Source organism: Diplotaxodon limnothrissa, linkage group LG7, assembly GCF_057381915.1.
Source record: "Diplotaxodon limnothrissa isolate DT_005_m linkage group LG7, D_limnothrissa_male_GT1.1, whole genome shotgun sequence".
NCBI lineage: Eukaryota > Metazoa > Chordata > Actinopteri > Cichliformes > Cichlidae > Diplotaxodon > Diplotaxodon limnothrissa.
The window spans coordinates 55,121,230-55,147,282 of NC_140602.1; the positions used below are offsets into that span (position 1 = coordinate 55,121,230).

Below are 26,053 nucleotides of genomic sequence, written 5' to 3' on the forward strand. Positions count from 1 at the left end.
ATACGATGAAAATTATCAGTTGTATCCTTTCTAGTATTTGTGATCTTTGATTAAAGCCATTATTTGTGATAGCAGCTCTTTTCTTTGGCTTTGCTTGCCAGAAGGACAACATCATTTGTCATTTGTAAAATGCCTTTCTTTGGTTACACCATTTTGATGTACTGTGATGGTATTTTCCTATCTAAAAATGAATTTAATGCAATGTTGAGGCCATCATTCTCAACTGTTCAGCTACTATAGTGATTTAATTTGTAGTGATTAAAAACCTTGAGCATTCAGATGAAAACTAAGAGTAATGACAGGGGCATGATTCATTGCAAGAAATAAACTTGTCAAGGGCTTTTCAATTTGGGTGTCAGAGGAGAATAATAATAATAATAATAATAATAATGGATTGCATTTCTATATAAATGAGAGTAACGCTTAAAATCTTAGCTCTTGGGTTTTACAAATAACCCCATCTTAACTTACAAACCTAATAGCACTGTATCACCCCAAAAGAGCACTTTGCTCTCAGATTTAGGCTCCTAGGGAATTGAATTTAAAAGTAGAATGGAAGGCAGAGCCTTCAGCTTTCAGGCGCCTCTTCCGTGGAATCAGTTCCTCGTTAGATTCAGGAGACAGACGACCCTCTACTTTTAAGATTAGGCTTAAAACTTTTCCTTTTTGATAAAGCTTATAGTTAGGCTTCCAATGATGCATTTAGCATTTCTTCTCCACTCCCCTTTTTACACTATCTATGTGATTATATGCCACTCTGCATTTAACCATTAGTTATTATCAATCTCTGGCAATCTTCCACAGCATGTCTTTTGTCCTGTCTCCCTCTCCTCATCCCTAACCGCTCCCCCTCCCTGAGCCTGGGTCTACTGGAGGTTTCTTCGTGTTAAAAACTGGAGTTTTTCCTTCTCATTGTTGCCAAGTGTTTGCTCATAGGGGGTTCCATAGAGTTGATTACAGACTGGAAAATCAGTGGGCAGCAGGAGAGCAGACCTAACACAGAAGCTCAAACTGAATCTGTCATCCATATTTAAATGTCCGTTCTAGCTCACACACAACACACACACATAAACAAACTCCCACGTTCCCATACTACTGTATCTCTCTAAAAGATCTTAACTGCAAACAGTGTTTGAAGGTTGAATAAGAGGGCAGACTCTACTGCGTGATGAGCTACTCTTGGCATAAACATTTTTTTCCCTCTTGAGTGAACCACCTTTTATATTTTTTTGTTACCCTATTAAATGAAGGTGTGCATGTTGCCTCTACCTGAGATGCTTTACTCTCCCTGTTAGGAGTTTTCAACTGATGTGTGCAAATGTCAAGCAGAGCTTTGGCTATGGGGGTTGTGCTGTCACAGAACATGAGCATACAGTGTAACAAGATTGTCCCAGACAACTAAAGCCCCAGTTGAAAGTGCACATACTGACAGATATATGTAGCCCTACACTTGTAAGATTTTCCACTGCTTTCACCGATCTAAACCCACATAATCCTGTTGATTCTGGCAAAAACTGTAGAGCAGACGACTCAAAAGTTGCGTGTAACCACAACAAAGGCCTGGTTTTCATTGGTAACACCAGCTGTGAAACGTAAGAGGCGAAGAGTGTTTTGTACACCATATGGTGTCAGTAAGTCATATTTGCAAAAGGACAGCAGAAAGGTGCTGTGGGTGTGAGGATCTCCTATGTTTTGGTTTTGCATCCTTACTGAAGGTTCATGCATGGGATCCTAAAGGTGTTTCATGCCCCTTTTGAGTCATTGGTCTTAACCTTCACATGACCTATTATTAGATGCGCTGTCTATATTAGAACAGTTCCAGCTGTACTATTTTAAAAACAAACAATCTAAATTAAGCTTTGGTGCGCTGTTTCAGGATTAAAAGGTTACAGGTGCCGTTACGTTCTTAAGCTATCAACCTGCAGAATCCTGACTGGTACAGTAAATCAAGGCACCTTCATAAATAGCCTCTTGTGTCTTGCTCTTGACCTCCACTTCGTTGCCTTACTTCATCGTTGCACAACTTTCGCAGAAGAGTTAACAAGAACAAGCAGTTCTCACATTTCATTTTGTCAAGATTCTTGTTAAACCCGGAGATTGCTGTTTTATTTTTGGTTATCAGAACAAGATCATAACTTGCATAAATAAACACTGGTTACATAATTTATTATGAATAATAAAAAGAAAAATCTATATGCCTAGGCTGTCTTACTGTGGAGGTCACATCACCTTTCTTGATGTCATATTCCTTAATGGTCTTCGTGTTTCTGATTGAAGTAATAGAAGTAGAAGATAAACATTCAGGGGAGGTTATCAATGCATGAGTGTGCTGATTTAAAAAAAAAAATCTTGGTTAACTTTCTCAGAAGGAAGTAAAATGTGTTTTACTGAAAATCTTGTGTTGTCAGGCTGTTTCCTTCCAGCTAAGATAACACTGTTCTTTTTACAGGGTCATGTGCTTTCACCTTATTCGCAGCGCAATCTGCCCCCCACAAAATCTTTAAAGCTACCTGAAATGCTAAAAAACATACTATGTAACATCCCAACCAGGCTGCAGCTGTTTTGAATAGTAATTAAAACCTCTGATGTTTCTCTAACAGTGAGAGATGATATTCGAGCAGTTGCAGTTTAAGCAAGTCTGCTATGCAAGATATACTGTGGTCTCACGCTTACAGAAAATACTGTTTTGATGTCAGACAGATGCATGCCAGATTGTCAGACCAGTCAGCTGTTTGAGCTTTCTATTCTGTGCATGATTATGCAGCTGCAATTTCTTTCCTATACAGGAAACCTTAAGTTCTGCACAGCAGGCATCTGTGTAGCTTCACACAATGACAGCAACTACACTGCTGATTTGTTTGTCCACTAACTCAATTCTTTCTGCTTGCAGTTTCTCCTGCTGAGAGAATCCGGTTTATCCTGGGAGAGGAGGATGATGGCCCACCACCTCCCCAACTCTTCACTGAGCTGGATGAACTTCTGGAAGTGGACGGGCAGGAGATGGAGTGGAAGGAAACTGCCAGGTGAGCTGCTAAGGCAAATGTGCTTACAGCTTATCCCCCCCCCCATTTCACTTTAAGAGCCATGGGAAGTGGCTCACCATCCCGTGACTGGAACACAATCCCTTATAAATAATCATGTTTTGTGTGTGTAGGGAAATAGGCAGTGCCCTAGTGAACTCCCAGTCTACTCTTATCTGATCGAGATCTATAGTACCTGATCTGTGAGACCCGGAAAAGGCAGCAACTCCCACATGATCAAAACAGGCCTCAAGTATACAGGGACATGTGAACTTTTGGCATGTATAAGTGGAATCACTACACTTGTTAATGGATTTCTTTTAATTCACCTGTGGCGTGCTCAGTATTACAATAAATCATCAGTTATTCCAGCTAATCAAGCTAACATTGTGCGACTTTCATATAGAATTATTATTTTCAAATGTTCCTGGAAGACTATCAGTAAATTTTATCTTAAACCTGACCTTCTCTGATTTGACCTACTTACCCTGTTCACTGCAGTGCTACTGATTACATGGGGGGGGGGGTGTGTTACCTTGGTATAACTTACAGTGTTGGCTTTTGTCATGGATTAGGAGGTAGTACATTATAATACACAATGGTTGTTGTTATTATCATTATTAAGCTAACAAACCAGCAGATATACAACATCATGAACGCTTCAACTTTGTTTGTCTTTTCTGACTAAATCTGATCACTGAGCAGCAATTAAATCAAATGTAAGACTGACCAGTTACTTAGTGTTTGAGGTAATCCTGAAGTAACGATTAATGTCACCTACTCTGACCCCTCAAGTAAAGTGAAGCTTCATGCTGAGGACTACCTTGTTACTTTAGCATTACGTTTCCATTACTTGCTATTCCTTTGTCCGACGTAACCAAGTAAAGGAATTCAGTGAATTCAAAAATCTCAGCACCTTTTGTCAGTTTTTGCACAGATAAGTGTTGTGTCAAGCTTTGTCTATGGAGCGTTCTTTGAGAAGCATCGAAACAACGATAAGGAGCTGTTGTGTTTTTCTGATTCTTTGTCTCATTTTGTAAAAAGAGCAATGGGATTACACGGAAGGACATGTAAGTGAATGCCTTAGGACTCGCATTGTCTCCGTGGCCAAACTCTTCCCACAGCAAGACGGCCCGTCACAGACACGTGGACCGCAGCCAACCAGAGAGATACTCTATCCCCAGTGGAAACTCCATCCCCAGGCCTCATGAGAATGGTTCTTTGTAGTGGTGACATCTGAGGCATTATTATTAAAAAGAGTCCTTGTCCTGAGCCTTACCTTCGAGGCTGAGCTTATCCGTGGCAACAAAGTTGAAACGTTAAAATGGGATCTTGTTTGAACGCCGTTTCCGAGCAATGTGTGGTCTAAAGTTTCCAGAGAAGGCTGTCACCATTCCAGTGAATAGCATGCTTTCTAAAGTCTAGTGATTTATTTTTTATTTCTACGCGTTTCTGCATCCCACATTTATGCATTGTGAAGTGTGACAGCTTCAAAACATTGCACTGCTGTTTTGTAAAGAGGACAGAATCCATATTGTCGCCATTTGTTTTCCGCCTTTGTTTATTTTTAAATCTCCGTTACCTTTGATTTTGACCTCAACCTTCAGGTTGAAGATGAAAAAAGATGATGGATCGTACATTCTTCTGCTTCTGAGCACAGTCACTTGTCCAATTCCGGTATGGTTCACGCATATTTTGCCTCTTCTTTATTTTCTCCCACTCTGACCAGGTGGATCAAGTTTGAGGAGAAGGTGGAGAAGGGAGGTGAACGCTGGAGCAAACCTCATGTGGCCACGCTGTCCTTGCATAGTTTGATGGAGCTGAAAACCTTTATCGAGAAGGGCACGATCGTGCTGGATCTGGAGGCCAACTCGCTGCCACAGATTGTCGGTGCGTGAGGTTGACTAGATCGAAAGTGCTCCTGAAGGTTTAGAAAAGCCCAACTGCTACTTACGCTTTTCAATCTGTCCCCTCTAACAGAAATGATCACTGACAGCCAGATTGAGAGTGGTCAGTTGAAGGCAGACCTGAAGGAGAAGGTTACATACACCTTGCTGAGGAAGCATCGGCACCAGACCAAGAAGTCCAACTTGCGCTCTCTTGCAGATATTGGCAAGACTGTTTCCAGTGCAAGCAGGATATTTTCTAGCCAGGAGAATGGTAATGCAGAAACTCTTATTTCTCCTTATCAACTCAAACACCTTCTCCTAATTTTTCTGTTCATTTTTAACTCTTACTGTTTTAGGCTTTTCTTTTTTTAACACAAACCTGTCCCCTTTCCCTTTCTGTTTCTCCTCCCCCTCCCCCCTATCTTACTGTACTTCTTTTCCTCTCTTTTTTTCTTTCCTCCCACGGGGGTCTGTACTTTCTGACTTCCTGCATCTGGGGTGCAATAGCCCGCAACCCCCTCGAGCACCCTGTGCCTTGTTTAAACCAACAAGACTCAGAGGAACCATGTGAGGTCATGAGGAGCTCCAGCATGGGATACCTCTGTAAGTGAGGTCATAGCCCTCCAGCTGAAAGCAGCATTGTTGGAATGTAGTCCCATGGAAGGCTTGTGTGAATGGAGATAGACAATTGTAAATTAGAGAGGAAAAAAATGCAATAGTGTTGAAGTTTCATTAAGTCAACTGTGTTAAAAAAAAAAAAAAAAGGCTTAATGTGTTTATTCATGAAATCAGCCTGGAAACGTATGTGGTGGACAAAAGCTAAATATTCATTTTGCTGTAAATCAAATAGTGATAGACTAATGTTCTCCACCATTGTCAGTAGCAGAATTTCTAACCGAGTTCCAGAGTTTACATTCTCAGTTGTCTGCCAGCCGTTGCTCAAACAACTATTTACGTGTATAAACAGCAGACCTAAAGCAGTCATCTATCATGCTCTCTTGTCTCTGACTGTCTGACATTTGTCCTAAGTCTTAAGCCCTGACACATTTAGCTTATTTCTCAGGTTTCCGTCTCTTTTCAGCCTCTTTCTCAGCCAAAAATATCTTCTTCTTTTTTTCTTTTTTTTTTTTTTTAAAGTTCTGCGTTCTTGCCCGTCATCCTCTTTGATCCTAACAGAATCTCCCCTCTCTGCAGGTAGTCCAACTACAACCCACCGAAACCTCACCTCCAACAGCCTGAGTGACTTCTCTGATAAGCCAGAGAAAGATCAGGTAATGTGTTTCGATGTGTTATTTGCATAGAGTCATATGGGTTTTGCACCACCGCTGTCAATGTTCACAAAGCAGCACTTAGAAAGGGCATCTACTGGGCTGTATGAGTGCTTCAGCATGCTGCAACGTAGACTGGAGACTGACCCCAGAGTATGTAGATCATCATCATCATCGTTTATTTGTATAGCACTTTAAGAACACACCAGGCAGACCAAAGTGCTGAACAACACAGATCAAAACAACAACCAAATTAAAAATACCATAAAATCATTACAAACAATAAAATAAATAAGAAGGTGTCAGTTTCCTACAGAGTTAAAAGCCAGGGAATAAAAATAGGTTTTCAATCTGGACTTAAAGACCTGCACTGATGACGCTTGTCTAATTTGGAGGGGAAGGTTATTCCAGAGCATCGGAGCCGCAATTGAAAAGGCACGGTCTCCTCTGCATTTCAGCCGCGACTTAGGGACCGACAGCAGCAGCTGCTCAGCTGAACGGAGCGAGCGAGGAGGAACATGTGACTTCAGCAAGTCAGTTAAGTACACAGGAGCCAGACCATTTAAAGATTTAAAAACCAATAAAAGGACCTTAAAACGAACCCTAAAATCAATGGGAAGCCAATGCAAGGAAGCCAGAACCGGAGTGATGTGATCGAATTTCCTACTACCGGTTAAAAATCGCGCTGCCGCGTTTTGCACTAACTGCAGGCGTGACAAGGTGCCCGACCCGACCCCTATTAAAAGGGAATTACAATAGTCCAGACGTGAGGTGATAAAAGCATGAATAAGAGTTTCCAAATTGGGTTTGGAAAGGAAAGGCTTAACCTTCGACAGGCGTCTGAGGTGATAAAAAGCTGATTTTACCACCCCACTTACATGACCTTCAAAAGTAAGCGCAGAATCAAGTTTAACACCAAGATTAGTGACTGAACTTTTCAGATGAGAGGTCAAATCACCAAAATCAACATCTGGAGAATCAGTAGAACGATGCGGGCCATATAAAATTGCTTCCGTTTTGCGACCATTAAAATTCAAAAAATTATTTGCCATCCATAATTTAATATCGCTAAGACAGTCAAGCAGTGATTGACATGGGGAGGTATCCAAATGACTAAAAGGTAAGTAAAGCTGACAGTCATCGGCATACAAATGAAATGACACTCCGTGTTTACGAAAAATCGCACCAAGGGGGAGTAAATACAGCGAGAAAAGTAATGGCCCAAGGATAGATCCCTGGGGCACACCCCAAAGCAGAGGGGCCACAGAGGAAGCGGCCAACCCCAGCTTGACACAAAAACTCCTTTCGGAAAGATATGATTTTATCCATGACAATGCCAGATCAGAAATTCCCACACAGTGATGTAAGCGGGAGATCAGCAGGTCGTGGTCCACTGTGTCAAATGCAGCTGTCATATCCAATAAGACAAGCACAGCATATTTACCACGATCAGTAGCAACAAGAATGTCATTCATAACTTTAACAAGAGCTGTCTCCGTACTGTGAAAGGGCTTAAAACCAGATTGGAAAATTTCAGACAATTGCGAGTCGCTCAAATAATCCAACAGTTGGGTATGTACAATCCTCTCCAAGATCTTGCTTAAAAAGGGAAGTTTGGAGATAGGTCTAAAATTTGACATAGTAGAACTATCAAGGCCAGGTTTCTTAAGTAAGGGGTGTATGACTGCATGTTTAAACCCACTAGGAACTTGACCTATGTAGAAACATTAGCTTTATTAGTGTTTATCCACACTTTGTCAGGTGTAGACAATTGGCAGTTAAGCCATGGCAGCACCCGATTCTCTTGCACTGGCACTGCAAGGTGGAGGGCGTAACACATGTGAGCCCCAGATGCTAATAAATAAGACACCTTCCATTCTTCTCTCTGGTCTGAGTAACAACAGCTTACTGTCTTTGTCGTGTGAGTTTCTGTCATCCGCTGTAGTTTCTTTCGCTGCCGTGACTCATGACAACTGTAAATGGGCTGTATTGTCTGCGTTTTTCTGCAATCACGGAAGTAGTTAAACAGTAACTGAAATCACCCTCAAGCAACTGTTTATAAAACTGTGCATTGGTCAAAATGGTGTGTTTTTCTTTAAGATTTTAACAAGGGCTTTGTTAATCATCTCCCTTAGTTGATGTAAGTTTTTACAGGCTCAGTTTAGATCTCTATGAATCCAGACTGAGGATGTATGCTTATTGGACGGCATAAAATCAAACTGCTGTTCAGCACATAATTGAAGGAAGGGCAGGTACTGCCTGTTCCTACACACTTATACTGACATCAACAAAGCACACCACTAGGTTTGCATGTACATGATACCCTAATCACTTCTACAAGAGGAAATTTGTAGCCTAACCCTAACCCCCCTCCCACCTCCATGATTACAGCTGAAGAATAAGTTCATGAAAAAATTGCCCCGCGATGCTGAGGCTTCAAACGTGCTGGTCGGGGAGGTAGATTTCCTGGAAACCCCCTTTGTGGCTTTTGTCCGTCTGCAGCAGGCTGTCATGCTTGGGGCACTCACTGAGGTCCCTGTGCCCACCAGGTAAAATCGTCCAAGGTCCAACTTGCAACATTCGAAACACTGGCCAAAGTCTTTGAGATTCTCACTTTGTCACATCTCATTTTCTCATCTTTGTTTAGATTTCTCTTCGTCCTTTTGGGTCCCAAGGGCAAAGCTAAATCATATCATGAGATAGGAAGAGCCATCGCTACCCTGATGTCAGATGAGGTATGAAGTAACTTCGTATTTGTTGGTTTAATTTCTCTTGTGGACTAAATTTTGAACTGATTGTAATAATATGACCCACAATGGAGACTGACTTACTACCGGTACTTTTTTTTTTTTTTTTTTTTTACTAGTTTTACTGTTTTAACACATTAGATTTAACTTAACTAGCCTCTGACTGGTTGTGAACTTAAGATGATGGTTTTGGGCTATCCAGTTGCATTCATTAAATTAATGTTAACCCTTCCTGTTGCCAATTGTGGTTGGAGTCAAGTCTTTGTTTTTCTTGTATCATTATGTCTCAGTGAATGGTCTGTCCAACTGAGAGGTTAATTGTTAATCTCTGTGTTACAACTTTTTGACCCACGTTTGTTTTGGCATAAGCAGATCATATGCAAAGAAAAATGACAGGTTTTTTAACCTGCTCCACCTTTAAACATCTCTGTGTCTCTGCTGTGTAGCTTCACTCCTGGCTTAACGTCTCAGTGTTGTCAGGAATGTTAGCTGATAGCTCATAACATTCTTAATCCTGAGATCACCTGGCGGGCAATTTCCCACAGGCCTCAGCTCTTTCCAACATATCTTTCGAGTAAACACGGTGAGATAGGAAGTGTTTTTCCAGGATTTCCTCAAGTTAAACTTTACTCCCATGAAAACTTTATGAGCCGTTCTCAGCCGTTTTTGAGTCATCCCCTCGTAGTACTATCCTGCATGCCTGTTTCACTGCTCGTGAGACGCACAGATATTGATTCATTATTTGGGTACATGGTAATTAGAATATTATGAACGTTTTGTTATGCTACTTTGTTAGAGTTAGGGGACACAGTGAATTGTTGGTTACTAAAGCTCCACTTATGCTTGTGTGCTGGCAGGTATTCCACGATATTGCTTATAAAGCAAAGGACAGGCAGGACCTGCTGGCTGGTATCGAGGAGTTCCTGGATGAGGTCATTGTCCTGCCCCCTGGCGAGTGGGACCCTGATATCAGGATAGAGCCACCAAAGTCCCTGCCTTCTTCGGACAAGAGGTCCGCTGCTAATCCACCTAATCCCAATGAATGATGTCGCTGCATATAAATCTGTTAAATCTACAAAATGTTATGTGAACATAGACGTATTTATGCAGACGTAAAAATAAAAGGGGGGTTGGGCAGTATTAATGTTTGTCCAACATGATTTTTTTTCTACTTTGGTGCTGTGCTGATGTCTGTATGGCTTTCCATATGTATATCAGCGCCAGGGGACTCAAAAGCACTGTTTTTTTTGTTTTTGTGGAAGTTGGACGAGCAGCAGCAAATCAAGAGAACGTGGGCTTTAGAGAAAATGAGAAATTTTTGGGTTTTAGAGAAATGCACTCAATGCACTGGAGTGTCATGGGACACTCAGTGCATCCCATCATGCACCAAGTGTCACTGTATTTAGATGCCACCCAACACCAGTTATTATTAATCTTTTTTTTCTCTTTTACTCAGCCTTTTGCCCTCTCTCCTTTCTCTCAACAGACCATGGCAGATGGTTGTGTTCTGTAGGAGGTTTCTTCCTGTTAAAAGGGAGTTTTTTTTCTTGCTACTGTCTCAAAGTTGAGCAGTGTTTTAAAGACAACAAACTAGGATCCTTTGTTACACAGTTATACATAAAGTTTCAACATAAGCTGCAGGCCAAGTGCAGGTCAACCTTTTCAGAAACTGAGAATCTTACTTCTTCTCTCAAACCTTAGATAATCTCTTATTTCACCGATGTGATTAAAGACTATTGTAAATAAAAATGTATGCAGCTTGTATTATATATGCATTATGCACTTGCATGTATATTTACGGTTTATTTGCCGTGATTTTCTGTTTTTGATGGTAGAAACATGACAGCGATCCTGCGATCTTCATGCTTGAGTTAACTGAAAGCTTGTGGGCTTTTATTTGTTTGCTTTCTGTTTTTAAAGGAAGAACATGTACACCGGATTAGAGGCACCTCAGATGAATGGCGACACTCCCCATGACACAGGACATGGAGGGGGTGGAGGACACCAAGTTGGAGAGGAGCTTCAGCGCACTGGAAAGTAATTGTGAAAATACTGTAGAGATAAAAAAATAAAAAAGAGGAAAAAAAACACAGAGGAAGAATACGCGAGGCGAACTATATTATGCTTGCTAACTTTAATGTCTCCTACTTGAAGGTTTTGTGGAGGTCTCATCTTGGATGTGAAGCGGAAATTGCCCTTTTTCGCCAGCGACTTCTATGATGCGCTGAACATCCAGTCTCTGTCTGCCATCTTGTTCATCTATTTGGGCACAGTCACCAATGCGATCACCTTTGGAGGTCTGCTTGGAGATGCTACAGAAAACATGCAGGTAATACCTCCCTCATCCCTTTGTGTTTAAACCCAGCATTCACACCGCTCTGGCATTTCTAAGACTGCTAAAACCTTTTGTTAGAGCCTAACTTGACATGCTTGTGTTTTATCGGTGACATGAAGAAAGTCAGACTCTGATGATTCAAAAGCTTGTGTTTGCTCCCTGCCGATGTCTCATCAGTCAAACAATCTCAGCAAAAACATTGCAGCATTGTGTGATTTCCTTTTTATGTGTATTTTTCTTTCTCATAGCCGTGGCTCTTCGCCGATGCTCTCTGGAATGCTGGTGTTTCTGCTTTTTGTTGACTTTATATTTATGCTTTTCTGCCAATGTGATTGCCTCACTGTTGTTTGTTGCTACTTGTCTGTTTACACCGATACATTGTGTCACACAGTGTACTCCTCTGTTTTGAAGCAGTCTATTATTTCAACATTTTCAAAGAGATTCTCAGCTGACTAAAGCCCCTTATTGTTGCTCATGCACAGTGTGAATGTGACAAGGTTAAAGAGCTGATAAACAATGATAAACTGTCTCGATTTCCCAAATCCTTGCCCAACTCTAAATTTCTCCTCTGCTCACATGTGTGGGATTTGTCTCTTGCATTCTTCTACCTCTCACTCTCATAGCACATATTTCTGTCTGCCGTAAGCAAACACTGTCCATTTATGAGTTTCAGACTGAATTTATTTGCACAGTGTTTGCTGCTGTCACCGTCATCATCGATTTAAACCTTTAAACTAACACAACACACTGCAGCAGATAAGCCATGTTAATGTTGAGCTCAGAGGCTCACTCTGGATCCATCTGTCACACCTGCTGTTAGCAGGAAGCGTCGTATGATTGTGATATCAATCATACGACGTGAGAGTCAGTACGGATTCAGATCAAGCAGATCAACATCATCGGCACTATTAGATTCAATAGAATACATCACAAATTCCATAGACAAAAAGCAATATGTGGCTGGGTTATTCATAGACTTGACAAAGGCATTTGACACTATAGATCATGATATATTAATAAGAAAACTGGAACGTTATGGTGTCAGAGGGGTAGTTTTAGATTGGGTCCGGAGTTATTTAAGTGACAGAAAGCAGTTTGTGAAAATAAATGGTGGTTGCTCCTTATGTATGGACATTGCTTGTGGTGTACCCCAAGGGTCAGTTTTGGGTCCAAAATTCTTCAACTTGTACATTAACGACATCTGTAAAGTGTCCAAAGTATTAAAAATGGTTCTCTTTGCTGACGATACAAACATTTTTTGCTCTAGTGATGATCTGCAGAATTTATTGGAGGATATGACTAATGAAATAAGTAAAGTGAAGTTCTGGCTTGATAAAAACAAATTATCATTAAATTTGAATAAATCTAAACTTATGTTATTTGGAAATAGTAGTTTAAATACAAATGCAAAGATTCAAATAAATGGTGTTGATATTGAAAGAGTCAGTGAAAATAAATTTCTGGGGGTAATAATAGATGAAAAACTTAACTGGAGAGCTCACGTAAGATATATTCATTCCAAAGTATCACGAAGCATTGCAGTACTAAACAAGGCAAAACAGGTATTCGACAGAACATCACTTCATATTCTCTACTGTTCACTGGTTTCACCATACTTAAGCTATTGTGCAGAGGTCTGGGGCAATAACTATAAAACCACATTACATTCACTTTTTACTCTTCAAAAGAAAGTAATTCGAATCATCCACAATGCAGGTTATAGGGAACATACAAACTCACTATTTTTGCAGTCTGAAATATTGAAAATTGACGATATAGTGAAATTCCAAACAGCACAAATTCTATTCAAAGCAAAAAATAAAGAACTGCCAGGTAATATTCAGAGTATGTTTTTTTTGAAAGAAGGAAGTTATAATTTAAGGGGTTTTTGTAACTTCAAAACAATGAAGGTACGTACTACAAGAAAAGGCTTTTGTGTTTCTGTTCAAGGAGTGAAACTATGGAACAAACTGAATATGGAATTAAAGCAATGTCCAAACATAAAACTGTTCAAAAAGAGTTATAAAAATATGATCTTCTCGATCTATAAAGAAAAGGAAAATATTTAAATTAAGTGAATGTCTCTATTTAAAAACAAACAAACAAAAAATTCATGATGTGATATTATAGTATATAGTATATCAGAAATCTGTTCACTATTTTTATTACAAATTATATCAGTAAGGAAGCTGACTAAATATTCACTGATAATTTATGGGACAGGGGTGGGATTAAATAAGTGTATACTTCTTCCCACTCCCTTTCAACATGTAAATTAATCAGAATGTTTTTTTTGTATGTAATTTGTATAGTATATTTTTTTTCTCTCATTTCTTTTCTAAATGTACTTGTATATTGTTCACATGTTGAAATAAATTACCAATCAATCAATCAATATGTCGGCGTACAGCGCCAACCGCATCCACCCCGATGCCTCTCACAGCGCGGTGTAGAAGTATGGCAGGCTGAATGGTGATGAAGCTGCTTTCTTTGGGCTCTCATGTGACAGAGACCTGGGGAGCACCAGCCTCAGGAGATTTGCCCGGGCTGTAAATAACTACAGATCCAGATTAATCAGCCACAGTAGCCTCGTCACGGCTGTGTTTCTAATGACTCCTCCACCCGCCCCTCCCTTACCAATAGTGGGTTCTCAATACTCCTGCGTCGCTACACCTTCCCACTCAACAGAGGGATTCCCTGCCCTTGCTGGATCTTTCCCCATGTATGCTCACTGCTACAGCATTGTCATTATTAGCTTTTCATCCAGTGCAAGTTGCTTTAAAAAAATAAAGTGTTAAGAAAAAAACAAAAACCAACGTGAAGGGAAACTAAACAGGCCTGTCCTGATTGACCAGAACTGCAGCTGAGAATGGGGAAAACACTATTCCTGCGTGAGTAAGTAGGAATTACGCAATAATTAATGGGGAATAAAATGAGAAAGGATGCAGAATATTGTGAGAAGTGTTGTATGTAAAGTTTTCATTCTCCCCCCCCCTGCATGTACTGTGTCGTAGGGAGTGCTGGAAAGCTTCCTCGGAACAGCACTGACGGGAGCAGTGTTCTGTCTGCTGGCTGGTCAGCCCCTGACTATTCTCAGCAGCACCGGACCGGTGCTAGTCTTTGAAAGGCTCCTCTTTAGTTTCAGCAAGTGAGTATTTCATGGCTAAAAAGTCACTCAGCTGTACACAAGGGTTAAACAGAGGTCAAAAACAGCAGCAGTAGACTGTTTCAGATATTTGTAGATTACAGTCTCTCCCCAAAGGACAGATGCGTGTGTTTTATAAAGATCGTTGTGACCACTACAAGAGAAGTTAAAAATATAAGCACGAAGAATTCAGGGAGATTACTCACATTTAGTAGTAGGCTGGTGACTTTGGGTCAAAGGTTGCTTCACTGGAACTTTTTATTTATTTATTTTTTGCACTTACTGGTAATAAATGATTGTCACCTGGTTGTGTTTATGAGCTTTCACCTGTTTTGCCTTCTGCTTCCTGTCCCGACTATGTGGAAGACGAGAGCAGCAAGGACACGCCATAATGGTGTGATAGCAGTGCCTAAATTTTAGGTAAACGTTATTGTGGGGATAAAATGTCATTTCACCTCAGTTCAAGGGAATTAAATACTGCCTACTCTCACTTCCTTCCAACTACACTGCCTCTCTTACCCCCAAAGGAGTCTTCTAGCGTTACCAAAAACACCACGCTGCATATGTTCCATTATTAATAATTCACTCTCATTTAATTTTACGCTGTGACTGAAGAGTGTTGTGGCGCCTGTGCCCTCTCAATGTTTTCGTGCTTCGAGTCAACTGTTGCCGAGTCAGTGGCAGCTGCTCACTACAGCTGTTGTGGATGCATGTTATCCTACAGCTGCAATAAAGAGAAAAACCTGCTGCCGTTTTCCCTTGGAGGACCCCAGAGCAATATTTATATACCTCTGAGCGCCTTGTATTTTCTGAAAGTGCCGGGAATTCTTGGGTGGATTGTAAAATAAAATATTGAGATGTAAGAGTTCCCTTGCTCACTCTGTGTGAAATGTATCCTCTCCCTCAGAGACAACGGCTTCGACTACCTTGAATTCCGGCTGTGGATCGGACTGTGGTCGGCCATGTTCTGTCTGGTGCTGGTCGCCACAGACGCCAGCTTCCTGGTGCAGTATTTCACACGTTTCACAGAGGAAGGCTTTTCGGCGCTCATCAGCTTCATTTTCATCTACGATGCTTTCAAGAAGATGATAAAGCTGGCCCACTACCACCCGATCAACACTGATTATGATCCCAACCTTGTCACTCAGTACGACTGCCGCTGCATGCCTGGTGCGTAGTCTTTACTATTGCTGCTGCTTCAGATAGAGAGAAGCTACCAGAGTAATAGGAAGAGTTTTACCTTCAACATTAGCAGTGGTATACCTCCACTCTGTTCTAAACCATCTTTTGCCTGAATTTTGGGCTTCTTTTAAAGCAGGGGTTACTCACTGCACATCGTGGGCCACATACAGCCCACTTTTATCTAAAAGGATTTTTAAATATAGTAGTAAAAAAACAAAGGTTTCTGTTATTTATTTGCTTACCTATTACTTTGATGCAATATGAATGAATGAGGGGTGAGGTCTTTAGAGTTAAAAGTAAAAAAAACTTATTCCCCTCCTGTACTTGAGTCTTTACTGTGCCAATTTTGCTCCCCCAGGCCTGATGTTGTCTTAGAGTTTCAGGAATGATGATACCATGTGATGCTGAAAGTTGAATAGTCATATATGGTTTTTGTGTTGGATTAATTTGTCTTTTAATTTAGATTTAAGTTTATTTATTTATTTTTTTGTTTTTTCAGTGAAAATGACAAATGATAGCAGAATGTGTGACCGTGTAGATATCGCTTTCTCAGCACTGCTGAGACACTGTTTTTGTGTCGCGTGACTTGCCAATATTCTTTGACACGGATTTAAAATGGCAAATGCATTTATTAGAAGACGTTTTCTTGTTTTAGTGATAAGATATTATGTTGTTTCTTCACTAGGCAACTCGTCAGAACTCTTTGATCTATCTGCCCTGACAAACAGTACTGATCTGGTATGTAGTGCCCTTGTGTTCAGTAACAATGAGTCAGAATTCACTGCTTCAAAGGCTGTTTTTTTTTTTTTTCTTTTTTCTCTTCAGGCATTTTTTTGGGGGGGTTGAAACTGATAACTGTTTTGTTTTTTCTGTTTCTGCCTTTTTTCATTCCAGCCGGTAAATGCTACCTTGGCATCTCTGACCAAGAAGCAGTGTATGAAGTATGGAGGACAGTTAGTTGGAGAAAGCTGTGGCTACATACCTGACATCACCCTGATGTCTTTCATTTTGTTCCTTGGGACCTACACCTGCTCCATGTCTCTGAAGAAGTTCAAGACGAGCCGCTTCTTCCCCACCCGAGTGAGTGACAGTCACATCGTTTTTCCACATCTAGATGAGTTGTAGCCAGCGTTGTGGTGCATATTTTCCCAGATTTCCCGATTACTTAATATGTGACCACATTTTTATATGTTTCAGTTGCATTTTACTTAAAATTATTGATTCGAAGAAGTCTTTTTTTTTGCATCTTGGTTTGCATGGAAGTCTTTCTTTGTGGAGTTTGCACATTCTCCCTCTGCCTGTGTGGGTTTCTCCAGGTGCTCCGGTTTATTCCCTAAAGTCTAAAGCCGTGCTTGTTAAGTTAATTGGACGTGGGAGTGTGCAATTGTCTGTCAAGCTGTGTTAGCTTGCCTGCATTTTTTTTTTCAGCACACAAAGAAAAGGGTCGGCACACTTTTCTTCAAAACTTCCAGCCCCACAAACTCAAAGACACTGTCAAACCCTCCTTAAACGTGTCCTCCTTTCTAGGTGAGGAAGCTCATCAGTGACTTTGCGATCATCTTGGCCATCCTTCTCTTCTGCGGTGTGGATGCCTTAGTTGGTGTGGAGACTCCAAAGCTCTTAGTGCCAAGTGAATTCAAGGTAGGCATCTCCCGGAAGTTTGCCAGTGTACTAGAAAGTCCTCATTTCATCGTGACGTTTTGAAATCATTGACTGAATTGTCTTTCAGTGGTGCTCTTTCCTCCGACTACATCTATAATGAATGATGTTTCGGCAAGAAAGCCTGTGTAATTCTTCCAAATCCAAGCATAATGCTTTTCTTTGTAGCACACCCAGGAGGACACAGAGCTTGATTATAGGGGATGTGAGAACATAAACTAGCTCTTCGAGTTGCAACTTTAAATTGCAAGAACAGACCTACCTTTGTTTGTTCACGGAGTCTTAATTCACTGTTTTTCTGTCATGTAACAATGCACCGGTAATTTCAGATCTGTAATCTTTTTGAGATGATATCGGGGCTTGGATAGTCTGTCTCCAGTGTTTTTAACAGTCTTTTTTTCTTTTTTTTTTCTTTCCCATAGCCCACAAGTCCACTGAGGGGCTGGTTTGTTCCTCCTTTTGGAGGAAACCCTTGGTGGGTGTACCTAGCAGCTGCACTTCCTGCTGTGGTTGTCACCATTCTGATATTCATGGACCAACAGATCACCGCTGTAATTGTCAACAGGAAAGAGCACAAACTTAAGGTTGGTGCACCATCTGAAGGCTTAAGAAGAGTGAAATGATTGAATACGTTCAGTAATAAAAAAGAACCAAAACGAATCCAAACTAAGTATGTAAATTTTTATTTCTGTAGCACATTTAAAACCAAAGTGCAGGACAGCCAAAGCATCAATAGATAAAGCCAAGTTTCATGAAATGACAACAAGAACTTGTCAGTGAATTTCTTTTCAGTACAAGTTTCTAAAGATCAGAAGAATACACAAAGTCAGGAAGATGAAGGGATATAAGACAAAAATGTTGGCCATGAAAATCCAATGAATGGTACATAAAAGACTAGTTAAAAATTGACACAGGAAGCCAAAATCAAAGTATAAACAACAATAAGAAGACTCCAACAGTAAACTAAGACTGGACTGAACAAAAAGCCACAGAGCAGCAGTGATAAAAGAGTCTAGAAATGGATCTTACCTGCAGTACCAGGAACGACATGCAATGAAATACATTTTATTCCTTATCTGTTTCTGGATTAAACAGTCATTTGTAGTCATTTGCACTGCATTATGTTTGTCTAATTGTATACATATATTCCCAGACTTCCTGATATATTATTAATATGTGACGCTCGGTGTGCTCTGATCACACTATTGCAGCAGCACATGATTTGTTTAATATCTGGAGTGTGGGAACCACTTGTTATATAATTTTTTTTGTCTCCTGTTAGAAAGGGGCAGGTTATCACTTGGACCTGTTCTGGGTGGCCATCCTGATAGTGATCTGCTCTTTCATGGGCCTGCCATGGTATGTGGCTGCCACTGTCATTTCCATCGCCCACATCGACTCTCTGAAAATGGAGACTGAGACTTCTGCTCCCGGAGAGCAGCCTAAATTCCTGGGTGTCAGGTGAGTTAAAGCAGCTGCTGGACGCTGTGTTGACGTCACTTAACAATTAAATTCATTCTGGCATGGTGGTCTCGAACAAAGGTGTCTCAGTTTTCCCAGAGCACTGTCAGTATTTGATTGTACTAGCTAGTTAATTGCATTCATTTTAGATTGAAGTGATTAAAAAAAAAGAAGAAAAAAGAAATCACTCAGGTGGTTTGCATAATGCTGTGTGCAGTAACTCATACGCACACACTGTGAAAAATACCTGCTGCGTGCACAGTCCTTTCTTTAGAAAAGGAAAAATCATTTTATCCAAAAAGGCAATTACTCTCCAGCAACAACAGGAGGAGGGGAGGAAATGGAAAGATTCAATTAATCATGAATTAGACAGTCAGGAAGGAACAAAAGAGAGAAAACAGTCTTGGAAAATGACAGAAAGGGGTAAATCTACACAGAGCTCTCTGTGTGTACACACAGATATAAATACTCCTGCAGTTCTTTAGGGAGAATGACTTCATTAAAAAAATGAAAACAAAACAAACTTGTCAGCGAGGTGGAGGTCAGGAAAAAGTTTATTTTTTGTTACCAAGTCTGCAAAGACTGTATCATCGTGGATTTGTATAGTTGATGACAGGGATTTCCTCCATGTGGTTAACTGATTGGAGCGTGAGCCGTTTAGATTCATCATGCTCATTGTTTTTACGAACTGTAACTTTTGCATATGCAACCATTAGACATGAAATTCCAGCACATGGATGATCAAAAAGGTGTGTGTATGATGTAGATGCCATGCTGTCTTTTGTGAATTTTGCCTAGGGGAATAATAAACATACTAAAAAAAACAACAAAAGTTTTAACTTCTCTGAATCAAATCTGCTGATTAATTTGTGTGACGTTTCCCCCTCTAACTCAGGGAACAGCGAGTCACTGGTATCTTCGTGTTCATCCTGACGGGACTCTCTGTCTTCATGGCTCCTATCCTCAAGGTAGTGCTCCAACTTCTTAATTCTTCTGTGGAATTATGGATTACTGTCCGCCCGTTTTAGGACAAACTCCTGTCTTCCCTCTGAAATGTAAAATAATTTCAAGTCTTTTATTCATCCGATTAGGAGCTTCTATAGCTGAAGTAATATGTTGTGAAATAAGAATGTGCATCAGGGCTTAAGCTCCAGTTGCAGCACCTCGGCTTCTCAAATTTCCATTTCTTTGTTGAGCTGCCCATGAGTTGTGAAGACTCTGAGAGGTGATTTTTTTTGAGCTGGTACGCCCCCTTGAGGGTATTTTCTATACTGTGTTTCTGATTCTCAGAAATAGCATTTTGTTTTTGCATGAACTGTATTATAGTGGCATAAAATAAAATTTTTTCATAAATTTCTAAATTTTTGCTCTAAGTTGCCTCATTTTAGTAATTTCTTTTCATATATTTTATATTTTTTATATTACTTAATCTTTTTTTTACGCTGATCTAGGAGCAGGTACTTCTCAGTCCTGTGCAAGCTAAAAGCCCGGTCACACTGGTAGCTCAGTAAAAAGAACATTCTTAGAAAAGCTTCTTGTGGACTATTTTTAACTAAGCAGTGTGAGCCAAAGGAAGTCATGTTTCTTCTGAGAGGGTAGCTTTGACACGCGTGTTTCTGTTTCCTCTTTTTTTTAAGTCACAGTCACACGTGTAACATTAATATCTTTTTTTTTTACTGTGTTCTGTGTTCTTCAGTTCATTCCCATGCCAGTGCTCTATGGTGTGTTCCTCTACATGGGTGTGGCATCGCTCAATGGTGTCCAGGTGAGTCACTTTGCCCTGTTCACTACCTACTAACCTGTGTTGGGTGGGTTGCTTTGAACAACACATAGCACACGTAATAATTAAAATATGATGAATTTCTTTTTGTGTTTTATTAAGAAAAGAAGTAATAACACTTAAACCAGAGCACAAAGAACAAATAAAACACAATGAACAGACTCTCAAAAGACTCAAATTAATACATTATTTTTCTAGCTAGCGTCCACACTAACTATGCAAATAATGTATTCTGCTGATGTATTAATTGTGTCATTTACTTATTATTCTTATTGTAAAAATGTGAAACAATTTTATTTTATTTTTGCAGTAATTTTTTATATTAAAAATCTTTCTAATTTGTCATTAGAAAAGAAATCCTAATTTTCAAAATATTTCATATCATTTGAATTCTTCAATCCAAAATAAATAATTCCTTTAGGTTTGCAACTTTGAAAAGAAACAATATAATTATTTATTAATAAAAAGAGTTTGTTTAATAGGCTTAAAAGGTGGTAATTAAAGTATTTTATCTTATTTTATTTTGTCCTTAATACCAATAATATTTTTAAAAAGAACCACTCTGAGAGATGCCAGCACGGTGGTTAGCACTGTTGCCGCACAGCAAGAAGGTCCTGAGTTCAATTCCACCATCAGGCCGGGGTCTTTCTGTGTGGAGTTTGCATGTTCTCCCCGTGTTTGCGTGGGTTCCCTCCAGGTACTCCGGCTTCCTCCCACCGTCCAAAGACATGCAGCTTGTGGGGATAGGTTAATTGATTAATCCAAATTGCCCATAGGTATGAATTCGGGAGTGAATGTGAGTGTGAATGGTTGTCTGTCTCTGTGTGTTAGCCCTGGCAAGACTGGCAACCTGTCCAGGGTGTACCCTGCCTCTTGCCCTATGACAGCTGGGATAGGCTCCAGTGACCCCCGCGACCCTGAAAAGGATAAGCGGAAGTGAATGAATGGATGGATGGATAACTCTGAGAGTGCAAACCTCTGCCGAAGTAGCTCACTCTCTGGGTAGTATTTACTTTAGGATAACGTGACGGATGTTTACTTTACCTACTCCTACATGTGTAATCAATGTAAAATCAATATTGATTTGTAAATAAGTGGAGATGAATAACTTGAGCTTAATATTATAAGAGCATATATTTCTGACTAACTAGGCAGCTCTTGACAGTGTAATGTAATAGTATAAATAGTATATGAGAGTATACGGGAAAATATAATGTGAGATTAAGAATCTCCATATACCAGTATCAAATGTTCCCCGATGTTGTAAATGATGTAAGCATAGTTCCAAAGATAAAATACATTTTATGAAGGTTTTCCTTGATTTGACCTTGAGGGAGAGGTCATACACCCAAAGTAATGTGATATTTAGAGTCCTCACTGTTACAGTATAAACCATACAAGTGAGAAACACAGTTTTAAATAGCTCTCTCAATCATCAATATTACCACTATGACCTTCAGCTCAATCTATAGACCATGAAGGAGAGGTCAGAGGGAAGTGTGACCGGATATTTTAAATATTGTTATGATACTTTTTATATGTTGACAACAAACACCACGCTTGTAAGAATCATAGTTGCCTTTTGTCATTTTTCAACCCATAAATTATTAAGTTGACCTTGAAGACGTTGGTGATGTAAATCAAACTTTCACAGATTCTTAACATGAGTCTAATCTACATCTCTACAAAGTTTGATGGAAATTCATTCAGGATTTTCTGAGCTATTGAGTTTACAGATGGAATGGATGAAAGCGTTTCCAAAAACATAACCTCCTTGGCGGAGGTAATTTATCAATAATTGGATTACATTATACTTTGGTACATTATTGGATATTTTAATAGGAAAAAACTGACTGCGTAGCACTGCTGTCTCAGAGTATCAACCAAAATTGGAAAAGGAAAAGTCATACAGGAGTATAAAATCTCTGAATTGTTTTCCAGGTTCTAACTGCAGCGTGTCCGATTCTTAACCTACTGAACTTTTTATCTGTTTCTTTGATCCAGTTCATGGATCGTTTGCAGCTGCTCCTCATGCCTGCCAAGCACCAGCCGGACCTGATCTACCTGCGGCACGTTCCCCAGAGACGCATCCACCTCTTTACTTTCATCCAGGCCCTGTGCCTGGCCTTCCTGTGGATCCTCAAGTCTACTGTCGCTGCCATCATTTTCCCTGTCATGGTGAGGCAAGGCTGATGTGACCAGTCACAAGTGCACAGAGCTCTGTATTTTGCCCTAAAAATTTAATTGATTCAAACTTTTCCTCTCTTTGTAAGGTTTTGGCATTGGTTGCTGTTCGCAAAGGAATGGACTACGTGTTCTCCCAGCATGACCTCAGCTACCTGGATGATGTCATCCCAGAGAAAGACAAGAAGAAGAAAGAAGATGAGAAGAAAAAGAAAAACAAGAAGAAGGGAAGCATTGACAGTGAAATTGAATTTGTAAGTAAATGTCCATATGCATTCAAAAAAGAAAGGCATGATACAGTTTCATTAAACGGTTATTGTCCAGTTCCCCACATCAAAGTAATCCATGAGTGTTAATGTTTTCATTCCCTCCTCCCACAGTCTGACTTCCCCTACCATGCAAATAATGTCCCCAGTATAAAAATCTCTATGGATATGATGGAACAGGAGCCCATGTTGGGAGATAAATCTTTGGATAGTGAGTACTAGTCAGGATTTGCTTTGCTTTAGCTTCAAAGGGCCGCTCCAACTAAAGGCTTCCTTTTCTTGTAATGCTAGCCCTCTTGCATTTCACTCATATGACATTTAACATCTTTAAAGATCAGCATGCTTTCTGTCTGTTTCTAATGCTTCTCTGAGCAGCCCATTTGGGCTTTTAACACTAAAAGCAGCTTTGCTGTGCTTGCTTTTCTTTCCCCCCACTACTACTTGAAATTCATGATTGATTGATGTTATAAAAAGTTTTTGTGTCATATTTTTTTCCCCCGCCAGGACCTCCATCGTCGACTTTCCTTCACCCCCATACATCGTGCTGAGCACTACTTTTTCTCTCCGTCTGTGGATAAGTAAGTGACAACCTGCTGTCATTTGAATATTTGTACATTCAAAAGGCAAAATGCACAAATATTACACACCATGTGATTTTTAAGTTTTTCCTGAGGCGTAACATTTTTGCCTCTTTCAGTCTCGACAGCGGTTCATACAAAAAAGGTTCACCTCAGATTCGAATAGGCCGGGACTCTGTGGACAGCTGTTTCGTCTGCAAGAAAGGGTCCGAAAGTGTCCTGTGAAAAAACCAGCACTACACAGAAACCACACATTCTCTCTTTTGTTTTTAGTTTTTCTTTTTTCTTTTTGTACTGTAATACTGCCTCATAACAGTGTTTTTTAATATGCCACGTGCGAGGATTTGAATCCGATTAGCTGGAAAAGTATTTGTCATTGAAGAACTTTGGTGGTACTGAATTTTAATAAGTGCTGACACAAGACCATTTGTATCATTTTACTGCAGGAGACAAAAGGACTTCACAAGGTCACACAGTTTTTTCCTAATCTTCCCAATTTGTATGTTAATAACCGAACAAGAATCAGGCTAGAGTTGTGGTAATCATCAAATAGACCCAGAGATCCAATTTTGAGCTTCATAACACGCACACCACTTTCACTTATTCTTTTTAATAATATCCCACATAACCAGCCTCTCTTCCTAAGTACTGTGTTTAGTAGTTATTTTTTTAAGGTTATTAAGGCATAGCTCTTTGAACCTTGAGATTCAAACACGGTGGAGGTACTGCACAGAGGATTCAGAGTCCTCCTTTAGTGAACAAAAGACTAATCTATGCACACTTACACAAGGAACTTGATGTGAAGCATCCATCTAAAGATGCGTGTTCATAAACACACCCAGAAGAATAATGCAACATGCTTGAATGTGGCAAGAAGTAAATGGTTCATCAACACGCAGACTGGAACTACCATATTTGTTTCCTAATCTTGATTGTTGCTCCCCTTTTTTCTTTATTTATTATATTTAAACTCATAAAGGTTGCTGGTTGAATATTAAATACAACTTAGCCATTTAACCTTTTGTGGAAATTTGAAGTTTCTTTGATCTGTATCCACTCAGCTGTGTCGTCCCCATTGTGGGGATTTATCCATGTACTATACCTGTATGTAGCACTACCTCTTATTTACCTTAGGTGCCAGGCGTGATATATTAATATATCTGCTGTGCATTGATTTGTGATCAAATACTAAAAAAAAACCCTAAAAATCAGACGAACTGGCACTAGGATCTCTGAATCGTTTAAGATACATTTTGTTTTGGCAAAACATTTAAATACTATGTGCAAACTGCAATGATTTAAAGGGGCAGCATCACCCACATTTCTTATCAAAAAGCAAATATTTTAAGAGTATTTAAAATTTCTAAATATGTTTATTTAACAAGTTTAGTTTGGATGAATAAAATATTAAGGAGAAAGAAAGTCTTGTTTTCCTCCTGATGGTCCAAGAGCTGAAAGCTGGGAAGAGCTGAGAAGTATTTAGCCCATCCCATGCTTCATATTCCTATACACTTAAGTATCAACGTGTTACTGAGTCTGATTCAGTTCAATTGTAAAACTTGTTCAAAATATGTTAATTTAATCAAGTTCCAATCTTTTTATTGTTTTGTGTGTTATATGTATTTGTTTCGTTTTATGCAAATCAACAATCACTGTGAGACTATTACGATAATGCAACTTCTGGTTCTGGAAGAGCTACCGCTTATTAGTGCGCAAGGATATTTTTCTGAGACATTGGTGTCTATGCATTATCCAAATTTAATTTAGTAACAGCTGGATGAGCAGTGAAATATGCCAATCACACGTTAGACAAATGACTTGATCATGCTTGTTGCTACTTATTGCTTATTGAAGTATACACTGGTAACTTTAACTGATTCGGTTTTAAGGTGTCGTTGCCTGTCTGAATGTAATAAATCCTAATGAACTGAAATCTAGATGATCCTTGAAGAATTGACACGCACAGTTGGTGTCACTTCTGATTTTTAGTGGAAATAGGGGTTTGATCCTTGCTTTGAGCAATCGCTTCCATGTAGGTTGGACACAAAAGCCACATTGTCTTCCACTTTGTGCTTTGAGCTGCACATCTTGATCTCTTTGGACTTTCTGGTTCTGAATCTGCAATTATTGTAATATTTTTGATGTTAACGATTTTATACAAGCATCTTATGTGATCAAATAATCCTAGGTTACTCAGAATGAATAAAAATGTCCTTTTTTTTTTTTTTTTTTTTTTTAATGAAGTAGCATTTGAAAAAAGAGCAATAAAATGGTCCAAATGATTCTTAATTAAATTGTTGTGTTTTTCTTTAACCACCAAATCTCTGTATCTTTGCCCTGCTTTATGTTTGCCTGGCTGTTCTCCAACTATTTTGGCAGCTCAAGGAGCATTTCTTATATTTCATCAAGAGTTCTGCTCTGTTGCTACCTTTTCCTCTGGAGTGACCACTGTCTGCTTCACAAGTGTTAATCTGATAGATGCCAGCGCTCAGTCACAGGGCGAAGAAAGTTAAAAAGGAAAGCTGCATATTTTCCATGA

General features: G+C 39.7%; 1 protein-coding gene across 2 annotated transcripts in view; it reads left to right on the forward strand.

Moving 5' to 3' along the window:
• The window catches only part of LOC146629262 (electrogenic sodium bicarbonate cotransporter 1-like), a 35,073-nt gene extending 10,259 nt beyond the window's left edge, over window positions 1-24,814 (forward strand). The window contains exons 4-26 of one of the 2 annotated variants that reach the window (XM_085359960.1): window positions 2,891-3,023; window positions 4,750-4,910; window positions 5,001-5,180; window positions 5,417-5,512; window positions 6,104-6,180; window positions 8,569-8,726; window positions 8,825-8,912; window positions 9,782-9,936; window positions 10,845-10,961; window positions 11,079-11,253; window positions 14,274-14,407; window positions 15,312-15,574; window positions 16,272-16,324; window positions 16,481-16,666; window positions 17,114-17,227; window positions 17,668-17,829; window positions 18,528-18,706; window positions 19,602-19,674; window positions 20,403-20,471; window positions 22,491-22,664; window positions 22,760-22,924; window positions 23,441-23,514; window positions 23,634-24,814. In XM_085359960.1, the coding sequence (XP_085216086.1) occupies window positions 2,891-3,023; window positions 4,750-4,910; window positions 5,001-5,180; window positions 5,417-5,512; window positions 6,104-6,180; window positions 8,569-8,726; window positions 8,825-8,912; window positions 9,782-9,936; window positions 10,845-10,961; window positions 11,079-11,253; window positions 14,274-14,407; window positions 15,312-15,574; window positions 16,272-16,324; window positions 16,481-16,666; window positions 17,114-17,227; window positions 17,668-17,829; window positions 18,528-18,706; window positions 19,602-19,674; window positions 20,403-20,471; window positions 22,491-22,664; window positions 22,760-22,924; window positions 23,441-23,514; window positions 23,634-23,739 (3,092 nt within the window). In that variant the 3' untranslated portion in view covers window positions 23,740-24,814. Of the gene's footprint in view, window positions 1-2,890; window positions 3,024-4,749; window positions 4,911-5,000; window positions 5,181-5,416; window positions 5,513-6,103; window positions 6,181-8,568; window positions 8,727-8,824; window positions 8,913-9,781; window positions 9,937-10,844; window positions 10,962-11,078; window positions 11,254-14,273; window positions 14,408-15,311; window positions 15,575-16,271; window positions 16,325-16,480; window positions 16,667-17,113; window positions 17,228-17,667; window positions 17,830-18,527; window positions 18,707-19,601; window positions 19,675-20,402; window positions 20,472-22,490; window positions 22,665-22,759; window positions 22,925-23,050; window positions 23,148-23,440; window positions 23,515-23,633 lie in introns of both variants that reach the window. The other variant, XM_085359959.1, reaches the window with a different exon arrangement.
• Window positions 24,815-26,053: the final 1,239 nt, after the last annotated feature.